Source organism: Cheilinus undulatus, linkage group 1 (genome assembly GCF_018320785.1).
Source record: "Cheilinus undulatus linkage group 1, ASM1832078v1, whole genome shotgun sequence".
NCBI lineage: Eukaryota > Metazoa > Chordata > Actinopteri > Labriformes > Labridae > Cheilinus > Cheilinus undulatus.
Genome location: NC_054865.1, coordinates 9,624,944 through 9,644,210, shown reverse-complemented (window position 1 = coordinate 9,644,210; position 19,267 = coordinate 9,624,944). Strand labels below are relative to the sequence as shown.

Here is a 19,267-nt window from a genome sequence, read left to right as displayed (position 1 = left end):
TCTCTGTGCCATCCACAAATGCAAGTCAAAGCTGTATCACAAAAAGAAGAAGCCATATGTGAACACAATCCTGGAACAACATCATCTTCTCTGGGTTAGTTCTTAATTAAAATTGACTGAGGAAAAATGGAAAAATGTTCTGCTGTAAGATGATTTAGTGCCTATGACATGGAAAGCTTACAAAAGTGGATAAGCTCTATCAATGCTGAAAAGTAGAAAGAGGTTTTAGAGCGACATATGCTCCCATCCAGACAGCGTCTCTTTCAGGGAAGGCCTTGCATGTTTCAACAAGACAACGCTAAACCACACACTACATTCACCACAACAGCATGGCTTCACTGTAGAAGAGTCCGGTTGTTAAACTGGCCAGTCTGCAGTCCAGACCATTCACCAACAGCAAACATTTGGAAGATTACGAAGGAAAAATGTAGCAAAGAAGACCAAGGACTATTGAGCAGCTAGAATCCTACATCAGACAAGAATGAGATAACATTCCTATCCCAAAACTCCATCAAATGGTCTCCTCACTTCCCAGACATTTACAGACTGTTGTTAAAGGAGCAACATGGTCCTGTCCCTACTTTTATTGAGATGTGCTGCTGCCATCAACTTCAAAACGAGGTAACATCTTTCTTGAAATGGTAAAATGTCTGTTTCAACATGTGATCTGTTGTTTGTGTGCAATTATGAATAAAATATGGATTTAGAAGATTTGCAAATGATTGCACTCTATTTGTATTGACATTTTGCAGTGCCCCAACTTTTTTGGAATTGAGGATGTGTTTTAAAACTATGAAAAATCTGCCTTCTTAAACTCTAAAGCCGAAAGTTATAGCTCTACACAGAACACAGAAGGAAGAGAGGAAAGTCCATGAAAGATTTCTCACCAGTATGTGATTCCAGTGCAACATTGACTCTATTTTCCAGAGCTGGTGCAACAGTGAAGGCACCTACATGTACCTATAGTCTGTACCTCTAGAGCACAGCTAGAGAGAAGAGATAAATCTTTGTATGATTTTGAGATTTTAAGTTGTCATGGCCTCTTTGGAATTCCAATCTATTGATTTGCAAAAGCTGATGTCTTTTAATTTTACTGGCCATCTACTTCCATTTATCTGTAGCCTATTCCACAGTGCCAGCAGGCTTAGAAAGTCAGCCCAGACACCTCTCTCCCCAGCAACATTTTCCAGCTCTTCCTGCAGGATTCTGAGGTGCTCCAAGGCCAGATGAGACATATAATCCCTCCAGTGAGTCGTGGGTCTACCCCGGGGAATCCTTCTGGTTGGATGTGCCTGGAAGACCTCCACATGGAGGCTACTTGGAGGCATCCTAATCAGATGCTGAACTACCTAAACTGGCTCCTTTTGAGACGATGGAGTAACAGCTCTACTTTAAGCTCCTCCCAGGTGTCCGAACTCCTCAGCCTATCTCTAAGGCTGAGCCCAGAAACCCTCCTGAGGACTCTCACTTTGACCGCTTGAATCTGCGACTTCATTCTTTCATTCATTGAAGGTTGGGATGAAGATCAACCAGTAAAGTGAGAGTTTTGCCTTTCTGAGTCAGTTCCCTTTCACCACAGTGGTCTGAAACCAATTCATTAATGACCCCAATTAACACAAATGTTAACTACAGTTTATTCATAATGTCATTAACTGTGGTCAGTAATCATTTCTAGTCAACAGACTAATGGTTCCCAGGGTAAATTTTAGTTTAATGTGCTTCTATTGTCTGGTAAGCTTGTTCATTGTTTGTAATACTTGACTTATCTTAAGCTTCAAGTTTGAGGAGTCTTATTTATGTCTTTTTCCTCGCAGAGATGGAGGAAGGCTGCAGTGATGGCCGTTTCTTTTAAAATAGCCTTTTCGTTGTGTTCAATGGCAGATCACTCTGCTATACAAAATATGTGACCGGGTACGAGTTCTCTCAAACTCTTGGATTTATTTTTCAGACAAACTAGCAGCTCCTGAGTGCTTTCATCACAAACATCATCTAATTCCGTAGAAAACACTTTTTTGGCTCTAACCCAGCTGAAAGCTGAGTATGTTGAGTATTTTTCTCATGTTGAATGCTGTTCAACAGTTCAGCTCTTTACAAAATCCTCCATTCTCTGTGGCTGCACCTGTAAATACGGTCCATTTTGGCTTAAAGAATTCATAATGCAAAACTCAAGGCCACAACTCAACTACAACTCTGTTATTCAGTATGTGGCATAAGGTTGTCATGCCCACTTCTTCTATAAAGTTTACTGCATATGCTAAGTTTTTCTTTTTGTTGTTTTATTTGATAAAGTGCCCTGAGACTCTACTCAAAAACAGTTTTCTACAGGCGTCATAGAGTATTCATGTATCTCCCTGCAAACTTTTAACAGCTAAAGCCAGGCAACAATGCCAAACAAAAACATAGAGAGAGAGAGAGAGAGAGAGAGAAACTCTCCAGCCACAGAACAGAAAATAATAGCCTGAAGTGTAAAATGACTTCCCACATGGTCTCAACTTTAATCTCTCAACATATGAACACACATACACAATGGTATGAGAGCGAGAGGAGTAAACACACGAGTGCACCCAGAGAGCCGTTCTAGTGTACAATCATGTCCAGATTTACCCTTTGCACTCTTTGTGATTTTTTTCCATCAGTAGCCCATCACTGCTGTTGTCCCATCTCTCCTTCATTCTCTTTTTCTCTGCTAGTCTACAGCACCAATATTTCATGCTGTGAAGAATTCATACAAGCATAGTTTTTCTGTACCTTATCAGAGGCTAAACAAAGGCCTAACAGCTGTGGCTCAAACTGTTCCTGGTCCTGAACTGGCCCAAATGCAACAAAAACAATGGCACACACAGCAGCTACAGAAGTAAGCCACTGAAGTAAGTGTGGTTATGTTGAAACTGCTCTGCAGTAGAAGCTGGCAAACCTGTAGTAAGGGAGAAAGGATTCCAAATTTCAATTATGACTCTACGAGGAGTCATGGTTGATGGAGGAGGTGTGTGTGAATGCTGAGATAGAGCCATAAGTAATGGGATCAGGATATTAATGGCTTTGGAAGTCAAAGGATACCTTTCATTATGACGACAATGCAAGAGGGACATCAAAGGCTACGTTAGCACTGTAGCCAGAAGTGACCCTGATCTGTATGTGATTCAGATCTCATCTTTTAATGCTAGTTTGAACTCCACAAGCCCCATAAAGAGCCCTGTTGTACACTCATCACAAAGGGTCTTGGTGCAAAGCATCTTGTTGTGCAGCTGATGTCAGGTGGATTGGTCCCAGCTTTTCGGATTTAAGGTTTTAACAAATTCCAGTCCCAAACGTGCTGGAATACTGTTACAAAAATGAAACCAGGACACAGTGATTTCAAAATCCCTTTTAACCTAAAATCCATTGAACATCAGAAAGACAACTGATTTAATGTTCAGTCTCATTAAAAATTACATATTCTGAATTTGATGCCTGTAACATATTTCAAAAAAGCTGGGACAGCATAAAAAAAAACTGGAAAAGTTGTTTTTAACAACAGACTGATCGCAATCAACTGAGCCTTTTAGGGGAGCAATTTCAAGATCTACAGTCCATACTATCAAAAGATTCAGACAATCTTGAACCATGAATCTCTACCATGAAAAGCAAAAAACAGTGCATTCAGAAATTATTCAGATCCGCTTTACTCTTTTCAACTTTGTTATGTTGCAGTCTAATGCTAGTCATCTAAAATCATTTTCTTCTCATTAATCTACACTCAGTACCCCATCATGACAAAGTGAAAACAGGATTTGACATTTTTATCCAAAAAAAAAAAAAAAACCCTGATATATCACACTGGGGCTGTACGGTGTTTACATGTTCTCCCCCTGCACGTGCTGGGTCTCTCCGGGTACTCCGGCTTCTTCCCACTACCAAAACATGCTCGTTAGGTTAAATGGTGACTCTAAAATTGGCCATAGCTGTGAATGTGAGTGTGCCTGGTTGTCTGTCTCTATATGTCAACCCTGCGGTTGACAGGCAACCGGTCCAGGGTGTACCCCGCCTCTCAGATTATTTTCCCATGCCCTTGGTAATGTACAAAGACATCCAGAGCACGACCTGGGCTGTGTCAATCCTCTTTCCCACCCGATGGGGCCCTCAGGTGGTTGTACTCACCATTACATGCCTAACTTCAGCACAGTACTGTAAATTAGAGCAAAAACCAAACAATGAGATTAAAGGAACAACCTGCAGAGCTCAGGGACAGGATTGTTGCAAATAACAGATCTGGAAAAAAAATCTGTTACACTAAAGGTTTCTAAGAGCTCAGTGACCTCCATAACTGTCAAATGGAAGAACACTGGTACAACCAGGACTCTTTCCAAGAGCTGGTCACCACACTGAGCAATCAGAGAAGGGCCTTAGTAAGAAAGGTGACCAAGAACCTGATGGTCACTGAGCTCCAGACATCCTGTGTGGAGATGGGACAAAGTTACAGGAGGACAACTATCACTGCAGCCACCATCAATCTGGGCTTTATGGCTGAGTGAATAGATGGAAGTCCCTCTACAGAAGAAGCCATTTTAGCATTCATGTGTTCTGCACTGAAGACAGGCTTCTGTCCAGTAACTCTACAATGTTATTTTTAATAGTTGAAAAATTTCTAAAATGATTTTCTTTACATTGTCATGATGGAGTCCTGAGTGTAGATTAATAAGAGAAAAAATGAATTACAATGACTGTAGCCCCAGGCTGTAACATAACAAAACTGAGAAAAGTGAAGGGGGTCTGAATACTTTCTGAATGCACAACATGTTTAAACTATCCAAGCTGGTCCAACACCAAAGCTTAAATGTTAGTACTTGTGCCTGCAGTATGAATTAAACAGCATTCGCTCTTTTATATTTAAAGGCCAGTGTCAAGATAAATTGTCAGTTGAATCAAGTCTCAGCTTTTTCAACCATCTTGACAGGTAAACTGTTTCAGTTAATTGCATCACAGTATGTATCTATTATTATGAAGGATTTTCCAAACTGTTTTTCATAACTCATCTTCTACCTTCAGTCATTTATTTGAGCACTTAACACATCATTGCCCCAGTTTATCGACTTTCTTGATGTGATAATTACAAATTAAAAAAGGGATTTTTCCCTCAGAAAAAAGACCTCTGCTTTGATCTGCATCAGTCTGTGCAGGCTGTCAGAGCTCGAGTCTGCAGGTTTTAACATTCTGAAAGCACTAATCAACATTCAGATGGTAAAAGCTTGTTGATAATGATTTCCCTTTTAGCGCGGTGACGTCAATTCATCAAACTCTTACCTATAGCCGTGCTGCGTGTCCACACACATGCCTCCATTGAAGCAGGGGTTTCTGGGGTATGCACTGCAGGGCTGGTGGGACTGCTCTCTGCCAGGACAGGAGCACACGGCTGTGGATTCCACCGTCACAGAGACAAGGCTCATGGTCCCACAATCCACCACTGTCGGTGTGTCCCGCACATTCAAAACACTGGTGCAGCCACCCGCCCCGGCACACTCTGACCCGGGACACTCATCCACCCGCACCTGGAAAACGTTGACCTGCAGGAAGGACTGGAGCTGGCAGGAGAAGGACAAAGAAGAAAACATGGACATGTTAGAGAATGAGCCCACACTGATGAAATACAAGGTGAAGTGTTGGAAGTCTTTTTTTTATTTCGAACCATTTCAGCCTTCTCAGAGTGACCTTTAGCTCACAGACAAGGAGTAGTACAACAATGCTTATCTCCTGTTGCACAGGCACTTCTACCTATCAAAAGCAGTTAAAGTGTAGTGACAATGATTCCAGCAGCTTCTAGTCTCAAATACATATGACTGAGTTCAACTACTGGACAAAACAAGACAAGGCCAACATTGCCTGGTCATGAACCTGTGTTTGTGCAGTGGAGTTAAGTGTTTGTTTCCTTTGTCTAGTATTTACATGTAATCTAAGTCATTGTTTCTCAATCATTTTTCCTTAGAGCACCCCCTACATGTACTTAAGAAAAGCAAAGCCCCCCCCCCCCATGACCCAAGAGAGAGGGAAAAAGTGGCACACTGCTGCCAAAATTCAACATAGATTTTAATGGTTTCACTGATAAAACCCTGAAAATACTAAATAACTGCTGTTTTCATGGTTTTAGTGGATATTGGCAAAACTAATTTTGGCAGCCTCAGAGCAGACAAAGCCATGTGCCCCCCTAAGATCTCTGGAGCCCCCCCCCCCCAACTTCTCACTGGCAAATCCATCTTGCAAAGCTCCCATCTGAACCGTTTGGGCCTGGTTAGAAAGTGACAGGACCAATCAGCGTCGAGGGGCAGTACTTTCAGGCGCAGCAGCAGTCATGACGAATGCAAGCAGCAAGAGGATGCTGGTGCAATTATGGTGGAAGACATTAGCGTGGATGCTGCTAAAGCACAAGTTTTATCAGAACTTGACATTTCATCATTAAAAGAAGAACAAACAACAGCACTGAGTTTTCTTTTCAAAAATGACAAAAGTCATGTACTGACATGTCTACAGTCGCCATGGTTCACATTATGCAGCTCTCTATTGAGTTTACTCCCCGGCTACGTCATGTGTTTTGTTGGTCTGATTGGCCTGTAAAGATGTGACAGACAGAACGTTCATCCAATCACCCTCCGAGTTTTTTTTTCTAAGGCTCTGCTCTTTCCCAAACACCGTCTATGAGAGGATTACCAGATGGATGTGTGAAACAAATCCATCTGGTATGCCAGGTTACATTTTTCCGGCTTTGGCCAAAGAAAGCCGATCTTGCTTTAAACCTTCTACATCCCACCTCCACCAGACAGACTCTAACTCTCCATTCCTGCTTGACAGGCTTTTCAGCCCCTGCCTCTACTTAACCATCATCTGGTACCTTTACTGCCAGTCTGATCACAACTAAACAGACAAGAGTGTTTAAGTCTTACTTAGCTAAACCTTTAGAAATGTCTCTTTCAGTTATTGCACATTGCTAGTTTGACTTGTTTTTAATTTAAAAATAATGTTAAGCATTACAAACCCAACTATAACATCTGAAAAAACAAGAAAAAACAAGAGAGAAGCATTTTGAGGTTCATATTATTTAGCATGCTGCATTCACCGTGGTACCTGGTGTAAATATATCTTGTAAGTATACATTTAAAATAGAGCTCTCATCTGAATGTCATAGACTGTAAAACTAAAGAGAGGAATAACCTTGAATATGTTGAAGTGCTTACAGCATGCTTCACTTTCAACCAACAATATGTGTTATATCTACATGCAGCAGCAGTTTCCTTCTTTATTTTCCTTAGATAACTCAAATACATAAATATGAATCTAGGTTAATTCCTGGGATAGATCTGTAGTTACATGTGAGACACATAAGTGATGATTAGCTTATTCCCAGCACCACTCTGTCTGGAAATCAACAGCGTCCCCAGAGAATACTGAATGACTCTTCCCTAGGTTTAAAATGAAAGTGTTATTGATCCTCTTGCATACATTGACTTCATTTTGCAGTTACTCTGCAGCCTCCAGCGTGCATTTCTTATTTATATTTTCAGTCTTTCCTTCTGATAAATGACACGGTGACCAGAGTTGTCCGAATATGCAAAAACAACTCCGTCCAAGAATTGATAAAAACATCTCCAACACTGCCATGATTGCATTCATACACTGTGAAAGCACAGGGAAGTCACTGTTTATTGACTCAACCGGTTTGCACAGACAATAAACATGTGCCTACACACCAATTTGCACATAAACAACAGGATAACGCAGAAAGTGCACCCAAACGTGTGAATGTATCACAGAACTGTTGGCAGCCTAAGAAATAAATCTGCTTTTTCTGCACTCTTGCTATTGGCAAAGTGGGCTGGGCTGTATGAGGCAGGAAGGAAAGCCTGAATTAGGCGGAACAGTTTGATAAAGTAGTGGAAGGAAAAATGAACTGAAATTGAATATGCACTGAAGTGTTGTGGTGTTCTGCTGTGTTCTGTCTTCTTGCATTTGGATGAAGGAGTAACAGGTGGATTACTGCTGAGTTTACATACAAATCAGTGAACTCATCATGCACAGGTACATGGATGCATCCACAGAGAGCGTCAGAACCACAGGTGAACCGTGCTGAACCGAAACAGGGTCGCATTATGTTCAATGCTCTGTGCAGATTAGATTTTCATCAGTGACTGGATTGTGCTCACTGAACATGCATGTCACATTTATTCCACTGATTCTCTGCAATGACCCACAGCGCTGTGACTGAAACACTCATAAAGGTTACGTTTTATAGATCGCTGCCAGAGCTGCCCCATGTCATGTTTCAGTTAAGCTGTATCCACCACACACCTGTCTAAGTGGTTTTCAATTTATAAGAACACGACGCTCTCAATATTACTCAGAATATGTACAGTATATTCTTGATTACAGTAAATTGTTCTGTTTTTGACAGTTTAAGGTCTTCACTGAATCTGAGCTCATATAAATACATAAGCAGTGGCAAATGTGAATGTATAAAAATATGGATTGCACAACTGATTATATAGAGTGAAGCCAAAATATTTAGACATGCCTGCGCAGACTGGGAAATAAGCTCTGCCACCTCAATATTAACACATAAATCAAACCATCAAATACACCTTAAAATCACATGATTTTGGTTTAAATGACTTATTCAATATTGGCAAAGATTGATTATGCAGTACCATGTACTAGATCAGCAGTGCACTGAAGAAACAGCTTGAAAAACTCAGCTCCATGTTTACAATGATGGTGCAGATCTAGACAGAAACAAGTCATTTCATCAGAGGATATGTTTTATGCTCTGTAATTGAAAAATTCTCATATTGTCTGCAGGAAATAAATATATTAAGAATCCATAATAACTATATTTAAAATACTTGGACATTGTCAAATTTAAGCCTTAGAACTTTATTGGTTGACATCCCAAGATGTTTTTTTAATCTTTTTTTTACTTATAATTTTTTCTTGTCATTATTTTGATACAAGTCAAGATCAACACAGTGAGCATATATGGTTTGTTGCCTGTTTATGGTAAAAAAAAAAAAGTCCATAAAGAATATGCATATTAAATGTTAAAAATGGAAATAATAACACATATGAAGTAAAATCACTTTAATTAGTCACATATAAAAAAATCTATTTGAATACCAAATATCTCATTTATACTCGTGAATATTTTTAATGCGCACTATATTACCAAAAGTATTCACTCACCCATCCGAATAATTGAAATCAGGTGTTCCAATCACTTCCGTGGTCACAGGTGTATAAAATCAAGCCCCTAGGCATGCAGACTGTTTCTACAGACATTTGTGAAAGAATGGGTCGCTCTCAGGAGCTCAGTGAATTCCAGCATGGTACTGTGATAGGATGCCACCTGTGCAAGTCCAGTCGTGAAATTTCCTCGCTCCTAAATATTCCACAGTCAACTGTCAGTGGTATTATAACAAAGAGGAAGTGATTGGGAACGATAGCAACTCAGCCACAAAGTGGTAGGCCACGTAAAATGATGGAACGGGGTCAGCGGATGCTGAGGTGAATAGTGCGCAGGGGTTGCCAACTCTCTGCAGAGTTGATTGCTACAGACCTCCGAACTCCATGTGGCCTTCAGATTAGCTTCATGGAATGAGTTTTCATGGCCAAGCAGCTGCATCCAAGCCATACATCACCAAGTGCAATGTAAAGCGTCGGACGTAGTGGTGTAAAGCACACCGCCACTGGACTCCAGAGCAGTGGAGATGCGTTCTCTGGAATGACAAATCGCGCTTCTCCATCTGGCAATCTGATGGATGAGTCTGGGTTTGGCGGTTGCCAGGAGAACGGTACTTGTCTGACTGCATAGCGCTAAGTGTAAAGTTTGGTGGTGGGGGATTATGGTGTGGGGTTGTTCTTCAGGAGCTGGGCTTGGCCCCTTAGTTCCAGTGAAAGGAACTCTGAATGCTGCAGCATACCAAGAAATTTTGGACAATTCCATGCTCCCAACTTTGTGGGAACAGTTTGGGGATGGCCCCTTCCTGTTCCAACATGACTGTGCACCAGTGCACAAAGCAAGGTAAATAAAGACATGGATGAAAGGGTTTGGTGTGGATGAACTTGACTGGCCTGCACAGAGTCCTGACCTCAACCTGATCACTTGTCACCTTTGGGATGAATAAGAGCGGAGACTGAGTGCCAGGCCTTCTCATCTAACATCAGTGTGTGACCCCCAAATGTGGAAGAATGTCCAAAAATTTTCCAATAAACACACTCCTAAACCTTGTGGAAAGCCTTCCCAGAAGAGTTGGAGCTCTTATAGCTGCAAAGGGTGGACAGATGTTATATTAAACCCTATGGATTAAAAATGGGATGTCACTTAAGCTAATATGCGAGTCAAAGCAGGTGAGCGAATACTTTTGGCAATTTAGTGTACATTATGAAACTGTAAGGACTAATCGACATCCTGCTTTTCCATAAAACTTATCAATAAGGTTGCCTTTCAGATTCAGACGTCCATATGAGGAAAGGCATTTCTAGATTCAGAAAACTGTAAAAGTAATGGTGGTGCCACCAGTTTTACCATTTAATTCCAAAAGAAGACATATAATAATCATAAATATTAGAAACTAAATTGATCAACCCCCCCTCCAAACGTTACATGTCTAAATGAATTTAATCAGAAATTTAAAGAATGAAAAAAAGGACTGAAAATTAAAATAAAATTTGATGTAAACCATACAAGTTTAATAGTTAGTTTTTACTAATTATACCTTGAAACGTTCTATAAATTAATCAGATTCACTACTGGATCACTTTTAAATTTTTCACAAATATGTTCCAGCATCTAACTACTCTATAAATGATTATTATCCCACAGTATGATGAGTTAGTTCCCAAGAAAATACCATTACTATGGCTGCCAGATGAAAAGGCCATATGAGTTGATATAGATGCCATTTTACACCCCTAAACTTATGTCTAAATATGGTTTCTCCATTTTCAGAGTTAGGATGTTAGGGTTGTTTGTCTGGGACCAGAAGAGATGTAAACCTGCATTTTGTGAGTTCTGGAAGAAACAGGAAGTTTCAGATACTCTGGGCCACCGCTGATTGGTTGGAAGGAGTGATGCCACCTTCTGTGATGTTGATTGATCTCCACTGATTGGCTGAGGAAAATCCTTCTGGTTCTACTGTATCACAGAGAGTTGGGGGGAGGCAGGAAGGAAGTCTATACCGTAGTGGTCATATATGGTTCCTTGCCCCATAAAGGATTATATTAGTCTTATTTGGTAAACAGAACTTTAATAACCTAGATTTTGGCTCTCAAAGAAACAGATAAGCCTAAAATACTATTAGACAGTTTAGGATGACCACCAGGAGGTTTTCCCCGACTCACATGCAGTGGACTCAAAATAAGGTTACCAGTGACCGCTGGATGAACCTGGCAGTGAGGTTCGAAGGGTTTAGGAAGGGTGAAAAGAGTTCCTTTCAAAGCATGCAATTTTAATTTCACAGAGATTAGACGAATTTGGAGTTTCCAAAAAAAGAAAAAAACAAAAACAAAACAAAGAAAAAAAAAAAAACAGAGTCACGGCTTAAAATACTATGATGTAATAGGATCGTTTTTTTTTTTTTCTCAATAAAAAGCTGAGCATCGGTTTGTTCCTCCTATCATGGATCCCTTTCTGGTTTAGGTCGGACACATACGTACATGTAGACAGGGGGATAAGACTGATCATTTCTTTACAGGCTCAGGACTTCACTGCATGCAAACTGACAAATATGATTTATTCCATCTGAGTTCAGACTCCACCAGTGACACCAATATGAGGCTCCTTTTAAACAGTAATTGAATTTTTATGGTGCTTTTCATCACTTTTAAAGACTTCTGACTATTCAGAGTGGTTTCAAACTGCAGGTCCCATTTACACAGCATTCACACAACAATCCCACATAAAGACAGACTTTGCGTTTATATTCCTTAAAGAAATAAAAACTAAATCAACGTTGGGCCGCATATTTGAATGATCCAACATCTGGTACCAAAAAGCTTCAACAACTGGACATCTGAACATTTGTAGCAGTCACGTGCCCTTCTCTATGTGGGTCAGTTCTTTAAATTTTCCTGTCTCCTTCCCAGCACAGGATAATGGATCCTTCAAATCCTTGACATTTAAAGCCAATGAGATTCAATCAAGGAGACATGTCTAAAAACAGAGGAGGGGATGAAAGGGGGAAAGGAGAAGGGATTTGGGGCAACAGATGCAGCGAGCACAGACATGAGGAAGATGTCTGCAGACCAGGAGGTTTGCAGTGAAGTCGGTGTCATGTTGGCTGCTTTAGGTGCACCTGCAGCTTGGGCATGTGTTAAAACCACAGGCAGACTTTTAAGAAACAACTAAACAGTGTTTTTTTCTTCCACTCATCAGGCTATTGTCTATGTTAAAAATATTACAAAGGTAAAATACATCTTGCATTTCCCACAGGTTTTACATGAGCATCGCTCCCAGCTAGACAATGAACATAGAAAATACTGATAGAGACTCTGTACTTGTTCAGCTCTTCTCTGTGACTAACACATAAACATCATTACAACCCTATATCAAATGAACTGGTCATGATTTATTAGGTGGTAGAAGCTAGAGTATTTTTAACCTGAAATGACTAGTTCTTACACAAGTAAATTCCTCTATACTAGTATTTCAGAGTCTTGTTCAGAGAGAGCTGAGCCTGAAGTCCAAGCTTTACCAGTCAATCTTCAATCCAACCCTCATCTATGGTCATGAGCTCTGGGTGATGATCAAAAGAAGGAGATCACGTGTTCAAGTGGTCGAAATAAGATTCCTCAGGATGGTGTCTGGGCTCAACCTTAGAGACAGGGTGAGGAGCTCAGAGGGAGATGGAAGCAGAGCCGCTGCTCTCGTCAGAGAAGGGAATGCTAGAAAATCCTACTAGAAGAGATGCAAAATGTTGCAGGGGACAGGGATGTTGGGCTGACTGGCTTAAGGCCCAAACATAATAGAGCGGAACGTATGTGGAACGGACTCTGTGGAGGTCCATGCAGACTCAAAGTGACGTCTGCAAGGCCTGTGGGCGCAAAGCTCAAATTTTACAACCATGCGAACTCCACTCCGCATACTGGTGTCACACAAAACAATGCCCGGCATGTAGTTTTCACATCGACCCGCATTAAATGTGACACTGACCTGCATTTCGAACTTGTTTTTCCACGTTAATACTTCGCATGTCCTTCACCAACATGGCATACTCCTCTTCCTCATCTCTTGTGGCATTTAATGGCTGTACATACCACCATCTCTTAATTTTATTGCTTTGCAAAGCCAGCAGGCAGAGCAGCTCCTCTTCCTCGTCATCAGTGTACGACGCTATGACAGAAAAATGTAAGTAATGGGCAAGGATTGTGGGAAATGTAGGATTTCACGGAAATTTCACAGGAAACTACTACATGGCAGTGCGCTCGATTATGGAGGCTCTGATGACCGCGGACATTACACGCGGAGTCTGCGCCGCTCACAGTACGCTCGAGTATGTTCAGGCCTTTAGGCTGCTGCCACTGCGACCTGGCCCTGGATAAGTGGAAAACTGATGGATGCATGAATGGATGGAAATTACCTAAGTAGATCAAAATCTCCATTAGCATTTGCCAATAGGAAATTAGGGGACTCTGCGGTCAAGCAGAAGAAAGTTCTTTGGTCTAATGAGACCAAAATGGTGCCAAGAAACTTTGTTTGGTTTGTATCACAGAAAACACACCCTCCCCACTGTGAAGCACGGTGGTGGCAGCATCATGTTGTTTGGATAATTCTCAACAGCCATCCCTGGAAGGCTCGTAAAGGTAGAGGGTAAAAATGAATGCAGCAAAACAGTGGAAAATCCTGATGGTCAATCTAATTCAGTCTGCAAGAGAACAACAGCTTGAGAGATGATTTATTTTTCAGTAAGACAATGAGCCCAAGCATACTGTGAAAGCTAAATAGAAATGGTTTAAAGACAAGTGGCTGAGTCAAAGCCCAGACCTCTTTAACAAAGAAGAATGGGGTTAAATTGCAGGGTCCAGATGTGAAAGCCTGATTTAGACCTATCCACACAGACTCAGAGCTGTGATTGCAGCCAAAGATGCATCTACTAAATACTGACTAGAGGGAGGTGAATATTTATGTAACCACTCTTTTTTCATGACGTGTTTTTATTTAACTGGCATTACTTTGTAGAAATCTATTTTCACTTTTAATAAGTCATTTAAATTATTTTGTAAGGAAAAAACAACCAGTTTTCATTTTTAGAGCTTTTATCTCTCTCATGATTATTCCACTTCTTTCCAGCCTGCATTGCTCTATGCTAGAATTTAATTCCAGAATATCGCAAAGCCCTCCACTCCATCTTAATATGTTATTTTATATGCATTATCCTGATGGAAGACTCTAGACCCCAAAAGCCCACACACAATTAAAAAAATTAGTTCATGCACAAGAGGGTCTTTTAGATATAGAGCACTAGATTTACCAATGCAAAGAGAGGCATACACTCAATCCTTTAAAGCTAGAGTTTGTATAGTAGGCAACAAAGGGCCAGAGGGACGCTTTGTTCCTTTGACTATTGTCCCGCTGCAACAAGGAGCTTCTCCACTGTCCTCTGAGCCACATTAATTTAATGACAGGATGAGCCTCGGTATCCGAGCATCATACCAATGACATTAAAGAAGTCAAAAACCAAAGCAGTATCATTAAAAGTCAAGCAGAGCATTGTGGGTTGAAAACACGGAGGGATAACTTCCATTACTGAGGCAGAGCAGGGAGGAACAGGGAGACATAGGGAATGAAATTTCCTTTTTTCAAGTCTCCTAATTCTGAGGCATTACTGGAGAATTGAGAATATTAATAATAAGTGCAGCTCCATCCCCCCCATTTCCTTCCTTTTTCTTTCCCCTCCACCAGCTCCCCCTGGCACCCGCTTCTTTCTCCCTCTCTTCAGCTCCTGTTCATCCTCTTCATCTCTCCATCGCCACGCTTCACATCTCATTCTGATCAATGTCTTCACTGGAGTACCTGGATGAATTCAGAGAACGCTGGCTGCACTCCTCACAAATCACACATAAAAACCACTAAGACTTCTCTCCTAATGCATCTTTCTCTCGCTGGCTGCTGCTGTGTGTGGCCCAGCTTTATCTTTTGACTAAAAACCCCATTATATTCTATTACATACATTCCCTTTTCTTTCTTGATAATAGGCATTATTAGCCAAGGTTTTTTGTACAATAGAAAGCTAAGTGACTAGTTACTCTATGCAAAAATTAACTTTACTATTCCACAGCTTCATCCAGTAGAATGAAGCAGGCAAAGCAACAGTAACACAGTAAAATATCAAACTAATTTGTTGCCTACTCTGTACTAGAAAAATGAGCTTAAATTTTAAATTGAGAGGCACATCTTGGCCAGGAAACTCTTGAAAAGGTTTTTTTCTACTACTACGAGGTATTCCTGTTTAAATAAAGGTCACACAAATTAAATCAGATGTTTCTGTAAAAGTCAAAACAATGTTGGAATAGAAATTACAAGAAATTTTTTTTACAAGAAGTCTCTCTCTTTTTACAGTTAATTCCCGAAAGTGGCAGTTGACCTTTCAAGCACTGGTTGTGTTGGTTTATTTGGGATTCTCTTGTGTTTTTCTGAGTATGTGGACTCATGTCTCTCATCTGTATGCAGCAGAAGAGACGTGGACATTGAGGATTAGATTGTTACTACATGACAGCAATTTACAATCATTTTAACCCAAATTCGACTGAGTGCTGTACAGGGATGAGATATTTCATGTTTAAATGAATACACTGTACTGTTTTTTTGATATATACTCACATTCTGAGTTTGAAGCCTGCAATGGGTCCCAAAAAAGGTTGGGACAGGGGCAAGGAAACGCTGGGAAAGTTGTTGAATGGTTAAAAATCACCTGGAACATTCCACAGGTTGGTAGGTTAATTGGTAACAGGTGAAAATACCATAAAAGGAGCACATCTGAAAGACTCTGTCATTCACAGCAGTGTTTAGTTTGTTGACTAAAACTATGACTAAAAATGTTCGTCAACAGCCTTTTTGTTCCATGACAAAAACTAGACTAAAACTAACAAAAATAGATCTGTGATAACATAAACTGACAAAAACTAAGTTTAGTTTTTGTCAAGATGACTAAAGCTAGACTGAAATGTACTTTAGTTTTCGACAGACATTTAAAATCTGTGATATTTTTGCACTGTGGGTAAATCTGCCAATAAACAATCCAGCTTTATCTATTTTGCCTCTCAGCTGTAGAAAGCAGGGACCCCTGGTTTAGTAGAGTGCATAAAACACACTACCACTATTTGGTATCAGATTTAGGCAAGAAATTAAAAGCTTGGACTTAAAGTGAAGACTAAAATGTGAGGACTTTTTATGGACTAAAACTAGGCTAAAATGTTTTGGGTTTTTCATCGACTAAAACTAAAAAGGATAGAAATGACAAAAAAGTCACCAAATCTGAAAGACATTTCATCTAAAGACTAAAACTAAAATTAAAAAGAGCTGCCAAAAATAACTCTGATTCACAGTCAAAAATGAGTGAGGTTCTCGACCTCTTTAAAGACTGTGTGGGCAAATGGTCCAACAGTTATGAACAATGTTCCTCAATGTGCATTGCAAAGTAATTGGAGCATCTACAGTCTATAAACAAAAGATTAAAGAGGCAGAGTTGAACGCCAAAATTGAATGGTCACACTGCGTTACATGGCATCAGTCTGTAATGGATGTTACATTTTGGGCTCAGGAACTCTTCAGAAGCCATTGTCAGTTAATGCAGTATGTCTCTGCATTTACAAATGCAAGTTAAGACTCTGCTTAGAAAAGTCATAAACCCAAGAGTTCGAAAACTACCACCAACTTTTCCGGGCCTGCGATAATCTGAGATGGTCTGACCTAAAGTTGAGCAGAGTCTACTCTGACAAGTCCACATTTGATCTTCTCCAACGATTGATCAGGAGGGCAGGGGTGACCAGCTCTTGGAAGAGTCCTGGTTGTGCCAAACTTCTTCCATTTGAGAATTATTGAGGCCACTGTGCTCCTGGGAACCTTCACTGCAGCAGATTGATTTTGGTAGTCTTCCTCAGATCTTCTTCTTGGAATACTCCTCTCTCTGAGTACTGTTAGAAGAAATATGATGAAACAGCTTTTCTCTAACTAATCACTATTTCCATCGTTACAACGCCGTTACCGTTACTGACAATTAAGATAAGATAAGATATTCCTTTATTAGTCCCACAAGGGGAAATTCCAAAATGGGGCGTGTTATAAACTAAAACTACTCATTGAAGCTCTTGTCATCCGACTTGGCTCTCAGTCACAGGAGCTGCAAAATTGTTTATTTTTTTCTTTGGTGAGGGACAAGGGAGGGACATGACAACCGCATAAGTGATGATGATTGGCTAAGGTAGAGTAAGCTTTCATGGTAAGCCAGTCAGAGGCAGTGTTCAGTTTACACACAGACCACATGCGCACAGCGGCCCCACACACCCAAACTGACAGAGGTGAGTGGCAGCAATGACGAGTCTGGAGGGAAAGTTGACGTTTTTAAAGTGGTAGTACAGACACTACTTTATTCTCCATGAGGTAAAAGCCAAGAACATACATGTGAAGTGTACATTGCGTCTCGGAGTGAAGTGTTTGTCCATGCCCGTTGTAAGCAACTCTAATCTAATGAAGCATCTCTCAACGGCACATGCTTCTACAAAACTAGTGGCCAAAAACACTGCTGTTGATGTAACCAAGTGATCTGGGCTGTGCCTAAACTGTAAATATGGAGAAAACAACAACATATAGTAAGGAATACGACCGAAACGGTCCAAACTTTATTCAGTACAGTCGTCAAGTTACAACAACACACTGTGCATTGTACTTCCTCCTTTTCCTTCAAAATAAAAGTCTACCATAAACTGCTGGTTTATTAACAGGACACTGAATTTCCTTACAACAACAAAATAGCTTACACTGACACTGTTGATGATGATAGCAGGCCAGGTGAGGCTAACGTGAGCTTGGAGCCATGTTGTCCAAGCAGCTAAAGCTTGATTTTTTTGCTCCAGCTTCACAAAAACTTGTGACACAGACTGAACTGACTGGAATGATAGGCATGTATGCTATGTGAGAGAGTTAAAAGCACTTAATTGTTATATTGTTAAACTGTGTATTTTTGTGATGAAGAAAATACTTGAAGTACAATATGTCTACCAGTCGTGGTCTGTTGAGGTGCACTAAAGCACCTCAACAGACCACTGTGCAAGTACCTTTCTATGCAAGTCTACTCTATGCAACTGGAGTGTGAAACCTGCTTAGAAAAAAATCCAAATTCTTAGACATATTTAAACTTAAAAACGCAATAGTTACTTTCCCTGGTAACTAGTTACTTTTATAGTAGAGTAATTCAGTTACTAACTCAGCTACTTTTTGGGAGAAGTAACTAGTTACTAGAACTAATTACTTTTTAAAAGTAACGTGTCAACACTGTTCATTACTGGGCTGTATTCGGTTTAGATCTCACAACTCACACGACATCTTAATTTTTGGGAAATTTGGGTTTGTCCATGTATCAGCTAGCATCTTCAACTCATGCGATAAAGTTTTATTGCAGACCTTGACAGAGTGCTCTGTTGCTCTCCTACTGTGTAATGTGGAAATTTAGTATGTTTGGATGTTACCATACCATTTACTGAATAAAGCAGCCTAGCTGCAAGAGGGATATTTAATTCAGAACACGATGCTATGCCAAAGCTACTAGAAAATGTAGATTAACTACTATTTGCTGCATGGTTACTGCCCAATACCGGCACATGGAGAGGAGATCACCAGGTAAGGCAGGGCATGGAGGGCCGTGTTGGACCTGAACTGACCACCACGCTCATGATCGGACTTGTGACATTTCTTCCCTCACAGATGCACATATGCAAATACAGAGCAGCTCATCATTCCTCTGAGGACACTGGGTCAGCTCTCTCCCCGCTGGTGAAATACGTACAATTCTACTTTCTATGGTTCACTTCTACACACAGACTCACACAAACACACCGGTCTTTTTCTTCCATTCAGACTTTTGAAACGTGAAATGAGGTCTGACTGAGGCCAGCGGTCAGAAAAACACTGACATTTCTCTTCATCTCCCCAACGCTCACCTACACTTTTCCTCTTAAAATGATCTTTATGTTTGAATTCTGCTTAACTTGTCTTCTTTAATGTCATTTATGAAGAATTTATCAAAGTAGATAAATG

At 40.5% G+C, this 19,267-nt stretch overlaps 1 protein-coding gene across 1 annotated transcript in view; it reads right to left on the bottom strand.

The window, feature by feature from the left end:
- Positions 1 to 19,267, bottom strand: part of si:ch211-186j3.6 (neural-cadherin) — a 617,862-nt gene that overhangs the window by 181,959 nt on the left and 416,636 nt on the right. The window contains exon 26 of the mRNA XM_041792306.1: positions 5,281 to 5,558. Coding sequence (XP_041648240.1) covers positions 5,281 to 5,558 — 278 coding nt within the window. The remainder of the gene's footprint in view (positions 1 to 5,280; positions 5,559 to 19,267) is intronic.